Source organism: Staurois parvus, unplaced genomic scaffold (genome assembly GCF_062004578.1).
Source record: "Staurois parvus isolate SC_StPar_1 unplaced genomic scaffold, SC_StPar_1.0 ptg000656l, whole genome shotgun sequence".
NCBI lineage: Eukaryota > Metazoa > Chordata > Amphibia > Anura > Ranidae > Staurois > Staurois parvus.
Genome location: NW_028318452.1, coordinates 1,214,999 through 1,229,175, shown reverse-complemented (window position 1 = coordinate 1,229,175; position 14,177 = coordinate 1,214,999). Strand labels below are relative to the sequence as shown.

General features: G+C 41.5%; 1 protein-coding gene across 1 annotated transcript in view; it reads left to right on the top strand.

Annotated features, from left to right (window-relative positions):
• The window catches only part of PDE8B (phosphodiesterase 8B), a 244,475-nt gene that overhangs the window by 208,010 nt on the left and 22,288 nt on the right, over window positions 1-14,177 (top strand). The window contains exons 13-16 of the mRNA XM_089694213.1: window positions 3,259-3,335; window positions 5,205-5,369; window positions 8,830-8,875; window positions 13,771-13,906. Coding sequence (XP_089550339.1) covers window positions 3,259-3,335; window positions 5,205-5,369; window positions 8,830-8,875; window positions 13,771-13,906 — 424 coding nt within the window. The remainder of the gene's footprint in view (window positions 1-3,258; window positions 3,336-5,204; window positions 5,370-8,829; window positions 8,876-13,770; window positions 13,907-14,177) is intronic.

The window sequence follows — 14,177 nt, the reverse complement described above, 5'->3', positions numbered from 1 at the left end:
AAGCGTTTGAGAATTTTTTAAAATCTTCCACTTCCCAATGCTGTCCAGAGCCTTTTTTCATAATGAAAAATGCATTCAAAGCGTTTTCAAGGTACTCAAATGGACAAAACACTGAACACAGGATGTTCCTACCAAGCTTGTCACACATTGTAATGACAAATTCACACCTTAGACCTCTCCCACCTTGGAAACAAAAGACATGTTAATGACCATTCACACCTCAAATTCCTCATGAACACCTTCTGCCAGGTGGCCTTAATGACTCTCTCCACCAGACACCTCTCCCACCCTTGGAAACAAAAGAAATGTTAATGAGAAACTCCTAATTATCTCAACACATACTGCAGTCTCTGCTTCTACTCTCTGTATTCCTCTGAAATAGTCTGAAATAGTTAATAATTTACCACTTTTCAGTGCATTCTAGGCATTTGGGAGGTTCTCCTGTGCTTATCTGTAAAAACGCTTCTAAATGCAAACACACATAAATGCGTTATGCAAACACAGCTAAACAGACTTTTTTTAACCTACGTTTTCCAGCAGTCAGTTTCCATCGTTCAGAAGTGTCCTGTGTACATGGGGCCTTAAATGGTTAAAAGAGCTGGAGTACAAATGCAGCCCAGGCCAATTCTGACACTTCTGTCATATATGTAAAAATGTGCTAAAAAATTACTTAGAACCCCCAAACATTATATATTTTTTAGCAGAGGCCCTAGAGAATAAAATGGAGGTAATTGCAATTTTGTATGTCTTGTGTTTGTGCAGCAATTTTTCGAACGCACTTTTTTTTGGAAAAGACACATTTTAATGGACTGGGAAAAAAACAAAACAAAAGAACAATATATAACCAAATTTTTAGTAAACTTTGAAAGATGATGTTATGCCGAGTAAATAGATACTCAACATGTAAAATTGCGTGCGCTTGTGGAATGGCACTAAAGTACGGTACTTAAAAATCTCCATAGGCGACGCTTTAACCAGTTTAGAGTTACAGAGGAGGTCTAGTGCTAGAATTATTACTCTCACTAAAACGTTCACAGCAATAGCTTACATGTGTGGTTCGAACATCGTTTACATATGTGGGCGTGACCTACATATGTATTTGCCACTGCACACGAGCACTGTGGAATGGGAGAGATATACATTTTTTAAATTATTTATTTTATTACATTTTTTTTATTTTTACACTGTCCCTTTACATTCTGTTTATCACTTTTATTGCTTTTGTAAAAAATGTAAACATCTCTTGTGATAACAATACAGCATGACAGGTCCTCTTTATGGAGAGATCGGGGGTCTATAAGACCCCCCATCTCTCCTCTACAATGGAAAGCACTAGATCACAAAAAAAAATTGATCTAGTGCTTTAAAAAAAGACATTGTTTACCTTGGGCCACAACCGGAAGTGATGTTGTGACGTTGCTCCGGTCCTCCTAGATCATAGAGATTAGCTAAGGCCATCTTTCCTAAACTAATCTCTGTGGTCAGCAGCCGCAACCGTCGGAATGGTTCCTGGGCTCACCGATCATCCAGGTAAGCCCAAGAACCACCAGAAAGTGGCAGTGGGTGGGTGGGGGGATGACCCCTCATACTGCTTCTAAGAGGGATCCAGCGGCTAATCAGCCACTTGGATCACTTTTAGCAGTTAAAGAATCGCCGGCTGAAATAAACATTATCAGGGTTATGGCATATTTCTGCAGCCATAACCTTGGTATTCCACTTCCAACCGAGTACGTCTTTTGTCTATGGCCCGCTTGGGAAGTGGTTGAAATACGGGATTACAAGAAAACCAAACATACTGTATATGCTCACCTATGTGAGTGCAGCATCAGTCTGATGCTGCAGCTGACCCCTGCCAACTCTAAGACTGAGAAGATCACATGGGCTCTGATCACCCAGTTCTTGGTCTTCAGTGCACAGAGATCCTGTGACTTTCAGTCGCCAGCTCTCTGCTCTTTTCCTCCAGTGCTCTCTGGAGCACTAGGCTGTGCAGGGGGCAGGAGCGGCTGGCTCAGGTTGTCAGCAGCACAGCGAGGGGCAGAACAAGCTGCTGGTCAGGCATCATGTGGATCCCGACATTACTGTCAGGATCCCTGCAGAGTCTGGACCGGCTCTGTGATGTGAGCTGACAGCGCGCTTTAGCCTCTTGTAACCCAGATGAGAAGTATGACCGAAGGAGCTTTGGTCATACTTATCTGTTTTCAGTCTTAGAAGTGGAGGGGCAAAGATACAACATTGGACTGATGCTTCATCCACCTAGGTGAGTATGAATGACACAGAGGACAAGGGGGCACTCTTTATGTCTGGAGGAAAAGAAATCTCCAAACACTGAAAGGTTTCTTCACAGTGAGAGCTGTGAAAATGTGGAATATACTCCCTCAAGAGTTGGTTCTGACCAGCTCAGTGGATTGCTTCAAAAAAGGTCTGGATTGTTTCTTATATACACAGAATATAACTGGATACTAACATTTATAGGTTAAGTTGATCCAGGGAATGTCCGATTGCCTCTCGGGGGATCAGGGAGGAATTGTTGTTTTCCCTGTGGGAGCAAATTGATCATGCTTTGCTGTTTTTTTTGCCTTCCTCTGGATTAACTGTGGGTATAGGATTATAACTTTTTTTTTTTATGGTTGAACTGGATGGACTTTTTTCTTTTTTCAGTCAGACTAACTATGAATGTTTTTTATTTTATATTCCCAAACCTGTCTTTCAACAAACATCACATCCCTGTGTCCTTCAAGCCCAGCAATACACCGAGACAGAAGATTTAAAGCTGTGCCTGCACTGTTGCCCTTGTACTTTTACTTGAAGTCTTTCAATAAAATATTGTGGGAAAAATTTCTTGAAGAACTCTAGAAGCCTCTGTGTTTACTGTCATTGCTATATGGGCATTTCTGATTTTTGCCATTATAAACCATTGGCTTAAAAGAGAACCATTCACAGAGAAATACGCTTCTGGACCTTGCTCACATACTTCAGAAAATGCTATCTGCCTGGCTGTCATGTCAGTCCACTAGATAAAGAACATGGCTTCTGACTTCACTTGTTGCAGATTTTTGGGGGGGTCGTTATTTCATGAAGTAATGAAGCCAGAACTTGCCAGGCAATTAGCATTTTCTGGAAGAGATCAGCAGTGGCAGTCTACGGATTTATTTTACTACAGTTTTTTTTAAAGCAGTAGGTGACATCTAATTTTAAATATTTCTTAGAATGCATTACTGACTTAGCCTTTATAATAACAATTTAATGTTTACTTTACAGCAGCCAGTTTACAGAACCACAGGTATTCATCCATGGCACGGATTCACACCATGACCATAGAGGCTCCCATTACAAAGGTAATGACAAAGGGTGCTGCATGTATACACTTTACCAGTCTACTTTCATTAAAGTGGTAGCACCATTCACTGGTCACATGGGAGGCACTGGGGTTGATTTACTAAAACTGAAGAGCGCAAAATCTGGTGCAGCTGTGCATGGTAGGCAATCAGCTTTTAACTTGCAGAGCTGCACTCTCTAGTTTTATAAATCATCCCCATTGTGTCTTTATTATATAGTACCTTTACTGTGAAAGAGATAACAGGAAATGCCATTGAAGGATATGTAGGGGGCACATCATTCTTTTTTTTTTGCCTATTGCCTCCCCGTGATGCCAGCTCTGCCAACTGTCACTGTCACACTAACACACATAGTCCTCATGAACACTTGACGTTTTTACAGCGGCTGTTTTTGGCTTTTGAATTTTTTTTCTACATCTAGTAAACCCCCCAGCATGTTATCCTATGTGTCCATGCACATGAACACTGTAATCAATGTTTTTTGGCTGGAAAAAAAACCCCAGGACTAGTGGGGTTCTAGAGGAGTATTTTAGCTGTAAAAATGCTCTAACGCTGAAAAATGCGGTAAAATGCCACAAACCAAAAAATTCTAAAAAAAAGCTGAAAAACACAGCTAACATTACCAGCGTTATCAAACCGTCCAGTGTGCATAAGGGCTAATACTCAGCATTTGTTTTGAAGAATAGTTATTATCTGCTTCCCCGCCACCCTATAGCACAAATACTGCCAAAGGGCGGCAGGGCTGCACAAAATTATGTATATATACGTGATTTTGCATCTCCGGGTAGGGGGCAAGCGTGCGTGCCACCCTACCTGCACCGCCATTGGCAGCTACAGCTGTCAATCACCGGGTCCCGGCTGGATATTCCCTGCCGGCACCCGGCGATCGCTAAAGAACACTGACAGGGGAGAGGTCTGTATGTAAACAATACAGATCTCTCCCCTGTCAGCTCCAGCATGCTGCTTTGATTTGCTCTGCATAGCAGAGCAATACAAAGCAGCATGCTTACACAGTAAAGCACACACAGCACACATAGTAAAACAGCACACAGACAACACAGTAAAACAGCACACAGTTAACCCTTTGATTGCCCCAGATGTTAACCCCTTCATGCCCAGCATCATTAGTACAGTGTCAGTGTTTTTTTATAGCACTGATCACTGTATTAGTGTCACTGGGGATGTCAGTGTCAGTTAGTGTCAGATTGCCCCCCAGAATCCCGAAGTTCTGCTATAAGTCGCTACTAGTATTAAAAAATGTTGTTGTTTTTTTAAATTCCAGTATATATACCGACATTTGTAGACGCTATAACTTTCAAGTAAATCAATTAATCTATATGTATTGGGGTTTTTTTTTAGCAAAGACATGTCGCAGAATACATTTTGGCCTGAATTTATGACGAAGTTTGATTTTTTAATTTTTTTGCTGGATATGTTTTACAGTAAAAAGTCAAAAATATTGGGTTTTTTTTCAAAATTGTCAGTCTTTTTTTGTTTATAGAGCAAAAAATAAAAACCGCACAGGTGATCACCGAAAGAAAGCTGAATTCGTGGGAAAAAAGGGACATCAATTTCATTTGTGTGCAGTGTTGCATGACCGCGCAATTGTCAGTTAAAGTAATGCAGCGCTGTGTCGCCAAAAAAATGGTCTGGTCAGGAACGGGTGTAAATCCTCTGGAGGGCAAGTGGTTATAAAAGGCCCTACTTCAAGGATATGCATAATGCAGTAGGGTGCAAAGATACCTCATGAGAGACAGCTATATGGATAAACACATTGGTATTGGCATAAGAAAGAAGCTATGGATCTATCCTGCTCGAATGTGCTATACACTGAAAAAAAAGATAATTGATTTACTTTTGTCTCTTAAGGTCATTAACATAATAAATGCAGCTCAGGAGAACAGTCCTGTAACAGTGGCCGAGGCCTTGGACAGAGTGCTAGAAATTCTGAGGACCACAGAGCTCTATTCTCCACAGCTGGCAACCAAAGAAGAGGATCCCCACACAAGTGACCTTGTTGGTGGTCTGATGACAGTAAGCAATGATAAAATGATAGCAAGGAACATTCCCTGGGCTTTATGTTCACTAATCATTGTATGTTTAGGTACCTGAGCTGTCACAAATGCAAAACAATCAATATGATGTCACCTGCTCAGAACAAATGCACCAGAGCCATTCAGCATCCAACATCCCTTTCTATGTAGTGGAACAAATCCTTTATTATCTTTAGCAAACAAGGAAAATCACCATGCTTTAAAGTGTTTCTAAAGCTAAACTTTTTTTATTTACTTTGGAGTATGAAAGGGTTAAAGCTGCCATCAGTTTTTTTGGGGGGGCTTACTGTATCTATTTTGGGAGATTTCCCTTTACACACAAGCACAGGGAGAACATGTAAATGCCATACAGATAGTGTTCTTAAAGCGGAATTCAGCACCTTTGTAAAAAGTGAAGTTAAAGTGTTACTAAACCCCGGACCCTGCATTCACTATATCTGGTCTCCCACAGTACACACAACATGGAAATGCAACTATTTTAGTAAATATAAACTGCTAAATACCTTTTCTCATCAGCAGTTAGAGCAGTCTTGTGACTTCTATCAGTGTTCAGCAGAGCTTGTAGGAGGAGTTTTCTTTCTGCTCTAGGAGGATGCAGACCCCCTGACCTCTGTCTGAACAGTGCTGATCACATGCACCCTCACAAGGAAAAAAAAACCTCTCTAGCAATACCCATCAAACTGAGCATGTGCAGAGTGACTTCACATGATATGTCTTATCAGGAAATAAGAGGGGGACACTGAAAGAAGGGAAGGATCAGAGCAGTCAGGATCAAACAGCCTTTTTACACAATGCAGTGGAGTAACCCCTTAGGTTCCACAGTGAGTATAACAAGTACGCTTTACTGCATATACAGACTGATTTTACTGTTGTGGGTTTAGTAACACTTTAAGTCCAACGAGATGCATGACATCTCCTGGACTTATCTCTATTATTTACATCTGACAGTTGTATTTCACTCCTGGAAGACAGCTATTGTTGTTTGTACTGGGAGTCCAACTTAGATCCTTCTGATCTCTGCATCTTCAACAGTAGAGTCACTATAGCTGCTATGTCCACTCATTCATAAAATACAAAGGCTTCTGTGAATGAGCAGCAGAGGGGAGTTGGTCATAGCTGTTCTTTGTGCCTATATCTCCTCTCTCACAGCCTCAAGTGTCTCAGTGTATGCTCAAGCAGAGCCAGATATAAATACCAGAGATAACTCCAGGAGGTGGCATTCATCGTGTTGGACTTAACTCGTAGTGTGCCCTCACTTTTTGCACAGTGGCAGAATTCCTGGAATTCAGCTTTAAATAAGTATAGTTCTCCTTTAGTTTAGGTTCACATGTATGCAGGTATGGGACTGCATGTAAATCCTGCGCTGTCCCACACCGGCGCTGCTGTTAGCAGACACACTGGGGATGTCATTCATTTTTAACAGCACCCCCACGCAATGAAAATTGCAATGTTATTCCCTGCTGGGAAATACATAGCACTATGCAGTTTCCCTGTGGCTGCAATTTTAAAACCTTGTCCTGCGCTTCTCGCAGGTACAACAGCCCATTCAAATGAAAGGGCTGCTCTGCCTGTGCGAATGCAGCCGCAGGGACATTGGAATAGTGTGAACCTAGCCTTAAGCACAAAAGTCCCTTCTTTGGATTCCCAAAGAGAAGTAAGATACAGTGACCACTCTTTGTATAAAATGTTTCCGCACATTGAAGCCTTTATGATCCTCTTTATTTTCTGAGAGGTGAACGTGGAGTTTACTAGCTGAATTTGGTAGGAGCTTTCAGTTTTCAGCTACTAATGTCACTAAGCCCCTATTCACACTTAGCATGAGGATAGCCAGTCAATTTAGAAGAGTTTGTACACTTAACTTGCATTACAGGAATAGAACTGTGTGTTTTTACTCCCATAAACATTTCAATGGGGACACCTGAAAAACGAGTGTAAACATGTGTTTTTTATGCACTCCTATTAAATTAATTGGCAAAACACATGATTCTGCCCTAAAGAAGCACTAGTACTTTTTGATCTTCACGCAACAGGCAACAACGGCACAGTGCTCAGTGGACCCATTGAGAATGATGGGATTTGCATGATAGAACACTCCAGTTTGATTAAGGACTCGGCACTTTGTTCACCCCTTGATCAGACTCCTGCTGTAAATGTTCTTCTCTGCCATTAATGACCCAAAACACATTCTCACAGATATGGGACTTTTGAGGTGCCAAGTAGTTCATGAAAATCCAATTATTTGTTGTAAAATCATTAAAACATAACTAATTTCGGCTTTAGAATTCTAGTTCCACAGCCATTTATTGCATAAATATATATATATATATACTTTACATCTCTTCCACAGTAAAATCATTATTTATTCCTCTCCATTCAACATGACTTGCCTTCGAGATAGAACTTGGAGAACAATTGGGGAAAGTAATACATTGAATTAGGATGCATTTTGTGGGTGGCTACCCCCACTTCTTTAGGTTCTGTGAAACTATAGATAACAGTCAGAGTACACATCAACCAATGTTATAAATGCATACTTAAAACATTTTTAATTATTTCTGAATCCCCTACGTTATGAGTTACATAGTTAGTCTGGCTGAAAGAAGACAGAAGTCCATCCAGTTCAACCATAGAAAAATAAAAACGTTATAATCCTATACCCACAGTTGATCTAGAGGAAGGCAAAAAAACCCATCAAAGCATGATCCAATTTGCTCTTGCAGGTTAAAAAATTCCTTCCTGATCCCCCGAGAGGCAATCGGATATTCCCTGGATCAACTTTACCTATAAATGTTAGTATCCAGTTATATTCTGTGTATCTAGGAAAGAATCCAGGCCTTTTTTAAAGCAATCCACTGAGCTGGCCAGAACCTACTCTTGAGGGAGTCTATTCCACATTTTCACAGCTCTCTCTGTGAAGAAATCTTTCTGTATTTGGAGATTACATTTCTTTTCCTCTAGACATAAAGAGTGCCCCCTTGTCCTCTGTGATGACCTCAGGGTGAATAGCTCTACACCGAGTTCACTATATGATCCACTGATGTATTTATACATGTTGATCTTATCCCCCCTTAATCTCCTCTTCTCAAGAGAGAATAAATTCAGTTCCTCTAATCTTTCCTCATAGCTGAGCTCCTCCATGTTTATCCAAGACTGGAATCATGGGCCTGGGTACCAAACCTTGGTGTGGATGGTGGTCCCCAGGCCCATGCACCCACACCCGCAAGGATGTCATATCTGACTCAACGGCTGTGTCCTAATAGACAGCTTTGGGACTCCCAGCACGAGGATGCACATGACCTGTACATCCCCATGCCGATATACTTTGCCCTGCATGGGGCATGGATTAAATCACCCCATGCGAATGATGCTTGAGTTAGCTATATAACCATATAGATCTTTTATGAGCAAATAGACATGTTTTTTTTTTTCATTTGTTGCAGGATGGTTTGAGAAGACTTTCAGGAAATGAATATGTTTTCTCAAAAAGTAAGTTTTATCCACATTTTGTATTTTGAAATGACTGCAGTACCTGAGGCAAAATTTCTATCAGTGTGTAGCCGCCCTACACACTGATCAATCATTTGATTACATTCTGTTGAAGGAACATGTTGGTAACTTTTCCATGGTGCTTGCAGCCAATCACCTGCAGCCGCTGATCAATGTTATCAGACTGCTGAAACCTTTTAGCAGCTGAGAATAGGTTTCATTAACAAAAAATGGACTGCATGCTGTACATTCTGTGCATTTTTAGTTTGCTAAAAGCACTGGGTATCCTAATACATTGGTTTTTTTTATAAAATACTTGCTTTCAAAATTTTATATCATTTGTTGAATCTCAGTACTGCTGATCACGTGCATCCTGGCCAATTCCTGTCTACAAGCACTACAGTGGAGGGTGCATGGTATATGTGCTTTCCTCTTGAAGACAACAGTGTGCCATGCCTTTGTGTTGTTTGTGTGTTGAAATGACCAGGGGCAGACTGACCATTTGGAAACTAGGGCAGTGCCCAAGGGCCCGGGGTCAGTAGGGGGCCCCCTGAGATGCCCCTGGTACCTTTTTCATAGGCTTTTTTGAGTTTGGGCAAGGGCACAGGGGCCCCATGATCCCCTATTGCCCGGGGGCCCCATGAGTTGTCAGTCCGCCCCTGGAAATGACAATTTGTAATCTTTATCAGATGCCTAATATTAGAGGGTGACAATTCCGGGGCACATTTGAGATGCAGGGACAGAGCATTGTCACACCATAAAGGGAAGTGCCTGAACAAAAGAAATTTATGGCAGGATCGCCAGGCATTATTTTACTGAAAGATGCAGTTTTAAAGCTCAACCCTGGGAACAAGAATAAATACCCTTATATCAGGGCTTCAGCTATCCTGTAAAAATACAGGTTAGCGAGCGTTAGTGATCAGCACTGCTGTAACTTATTGATTCAAGGAAATGAGAGTCAAATTTAATAAACTAATTAAACTCAAATCCTGATTGGTAGCTAAGGGCTACAACGCTTCTTGACCTTTCACATGAATGTGAAAAACTGACAGATGGATCCAGACTGAACCACAATATATGTCTGTGAACAGGCAAATAGAAACGGACGCCTGTTCACATTTTCTTACAGTTGAGTCCGTTTATGTCTGCTGAAAAAAAATGGCAAAATATACGTCCTTTGACATTTTTGTGGACATGAACATGTTTTTTACTTCTGTTTTGCTGATGTCTGTTCTGTTTACATCCATTAACATATTTTTAGGTTATATCTTAGCCTACCTATAAGTCCTCATGCACACTGGGCGTTTTTACAGCGGCTATTTTTGGCTTTTGATGTTTTTTTCTACAGCCAGTAAACCACCCAGCATGTTATCCTATGTGTCCATGTACACATAGACTGTAATCAACGTTTTTTGGCTGGAAAAAACCCAGGACTAGTGGGTTTCTAGAGGAGTTTTTTAGCTGTTAAAACGCTCTAACGCTGACAAACGTGGTAAAACGCCGTAAAACACAGTAAATCGTGGCAAACCGGTATTTTTGGATCTTTTTTTCTACACTAAAAAAAAAAATTTTTTTGGTTAAAAAAAACGCTAAAAAATGCAAATGCGAAAAACGCAGCTAAACGCTAAAAACGCTGAAAAACTGTTTTTAACGTGACTTTACCAGCGTTATTAAAACGCCCCGTGCGCATGGAGCCTAATTATTGTTTTCAATAATATGAATGTTTACATGAATATGTAAAAAACAGATGTATACTGATAACATGTAAACTGAAATGAAGACAGAAGTAAAAACTGACATACTGATGTAATATTATTATTATTATTATACAGTATTTATATAGCGCCAAAGGATATGCTCAGCGCTGTACAGTAGCAAGGGGGACAGAACATGAGACAGGACAGTAACAATACAATACACGAGGGGTTCGAGGGCCCTGCTCTTTCGAGCTTACAATCTAGGAGGGAGGGGAAGGTGGTACAGGAGGAGATGGCTGTGGGGGATGGAGTGGTGGGAGGAGTGGAGGAGGTTAGTTGTTAGGTGAGGTCAGGTGTTAGGTGAGGTTGGGGTCGGCTTCCCTGAAGAGGAGGGTTTCCAGGGTGCGCCTGAAGGTGAGGAGGGTAGGTGGCAGTCTGATGGATTGGGGTAGGGAGTTCCAGAGGATGGGGAAGAGAAGTCCTGGAGAAGTCCTTCAATCGGGCGTGGGAGGAGGAGACCAGGGAGCTAGAGAGTAGGAGGTCCTGTGAGGAGCGGAGGGCACGGGTAGGGTAGTATTTGGGTATCAGGTCAGTTATGTAGTTCGGGGCGGCGTTGTGAATGGCTTTGTAGGTCAGAGTTAACAGTTTGAATTTGATGCGTTGGGCAATCGGAAGCCAATGAGGGGATTGGCAGAGGGGGGAGGCAGATGTGAAGCGGTTGGTGAGGTGGATGAGTCTAGCCGCTGAGTTTAGGATCGACTGGAGTGGGGATAGCGTTCGTTTGGGTAGGCCAGTGAGAAGGGAATAATAGGTTTCAGTTTTCATGCATATAGGTAATCTGTTTTCATGACTGAACTGATGACACTTGTGTGAAAGGACCCTAAAGGTGGCAATACACGATTAGAAAATCGACTGATCGGTCATCCGACGACCGAGAGGCATTGGTTCATTGGTCGAAATTGTGGCCCACATTAACCAATCTAAAAAAATCATCCGTCGGGCAATACGTAGTGTTGACGTCTGCCGTACAAGTGGAAGTGATGCGGTGTGCGTGTGACCTTGTAGCCACGCCCTTCCTGCCACAACGAGTGATATACACAACAATTACCAGCAATGAGTATAATATAGTTTATTACATATCTATATACATAAATAGTGATACATAAAATATAATCTGCAGAATTCTGGTTTCATTATCGCATTAGAACAGCAATGGGCAAACTACAGCCCGCGGGCCGTATACGGCCCGGCGGACCTTTTAATCCGGCCCGTGGAGCGTGATACTGTCAGGATGGCTGTCAGGATGTGTGTAGGCGGGGCAGCGTGACGAACGTGAGGGGAGCTAGGCTCCTCTCACAGTCCGCCCTGAAGACCGGAACGGTGCGGGAACACGGCGAGAGGAACGCGCGGAGCAAAGGTAAGTAAATTGACACATGGGGGTCTTGGCTTACTACTTGGGGGGGAATAGTACTATGAGGGATGAAATACTATATGAGGGATGAATTAATATGGGGGATGAATTAATATGGGGAATGAATTACTATAGGGGGGATGAATTACTATAGGGGGGATGAATTACTATGGGGGATGAATTACTATGGGGGATGAATTACTATATGGGGGATTAATTACTATGGGGGATGAATTACTATGGGGGATGAATTACTATATGGGGGATGAATTACTATGGGGGATGAATTACTATGGGGGATGAATTACTATATGGGGGATGAATTACTATGGGGGATGAATTACTATATGGGGGATGAATTACTATGGGGGATGAATTACTATATGGGGGATTAATTACTATGGGGGATGAATTACTATGGGGGATGAATTACTATATGGGGGATGAATTACTATGGGGGATGAATTACTATGGGGGATGAATTACTATATGGGGGATGAATTACTATGGGGGATGAATTACTATATGGGGGATGAATTACTATGGGGGATGAATTACTATATGGGGGATGAATTACTATATGGAGGATGAATTACTATGGGGGATGAATTACTATATGGGGGATTAATTACTATGGGGGATGAATTACTATATGGGGGATTAATTACTATGGGGGATGAATTATTATGGGGGATGCATTACTATGGGGGATGAATTACTATATGGGGGATTAATTACTATGCTTACTATGGGGGAATATTACTATACTTACTATGGATGACACATATACATCATTCATCTACTCTTGGTCCGGCCCCCGGGTCCAATATATGAACCCATTGCGGCCCTCAAGTCAAAAAGTTTGCCCACCCCTGCATTAGACCAATCTACTTTTAACATTTGGATTTTTTGTTCGTGTTTACGAAGATTCCTTGGACATAAACATCCAGGTCTTCTGTTACCGCTCATGTGTGATAGCGCTTGATAGATTTTTTTTTTTCATACGACTGTTATACCACCGCATAGAAAATCGGTCGTTTGTATGTGAAACAACAAAATCTTTCACTGTTGTTCAACCGGATTTTTTCGTTCACAATATCGTTATCGGTTAAAACATCCTGCTCATCAACGAAGAGAAAATCGTTCAATCAGTGGTTCCGTGACATCTTTCGTACGATTTTCTTATCGTGTGTATGGGGCATTAGTTCTTCTTTTTCCTTCTTCAGTTTTTATTAATGCCCCCCCCTCCCCCCTTGCACTGGCTATACATAGAGCATGTTTGGCCAGTTGTGCTTGCAGATAGAAATGGTTTGTGGAAATTCATAGAAATGAGGTATGATGGATATCTATGCGTTGCGTTAACTTGCACATTCATGTAACGCACGGTAACACATGACGCATTGTGATACCATTCATTTTAAACAGCATTCCAACACACTGAGGCAGCACACGTGCTGCAATGCTCTGCAACACATGCCAACCACCACTGTAATTTCAATGGGTTGCCTTAATACAGTGCATGATAACGTATGACATGACACGCTTTAACACATGTACATTAACGCACACATCCACACAAATGTAAATGAGCCCTCAGAGATCACCCTTCTTTATTCCACCCATTATAACATGACATGTGATCTTTAATCACCGTGGTTGAATGGATTCCTGGAGAGTAATGCTATCTGCACTTCTTACACAAGACCATATGTGGTTTCTGTCATATCTATCTATAATCACCCAGCATACATAATTCATTCCTAACAATGAATTACTAATTATTACAGATATGCAGCACAGCCATAGTCACCTATCAGTGCCAATTACAATCAATGATGTGCCACCTCGTATAGCGCAGTTACTCGACAACGAAGATTCCTGGGACTTTAACATATTCGAACTAGAAGGTGTTACAAATAAAAGGTAAGTGCAGGGGTCAGTATTGAAAAAAAAAAAGAAGGTGTGTTGGGGAGCAGAGATTCACTGCCATTTAAAACTGAACTTCAGGAAAACCACTAAATACACAGATGTAATACAAATCTGGAGTTGTTTTACATGCAAAAGGATTTGTATTTCTGTCCATTCAGTCCTGAGATTTACACAGCTCTGCCACACAGCACAGTCCTGTCTGAGTGGGCAGTTAAGTAGAACTTATAGGTCTTGTCCCTCCCCAAGCCTGCAACTGGATAGTAAA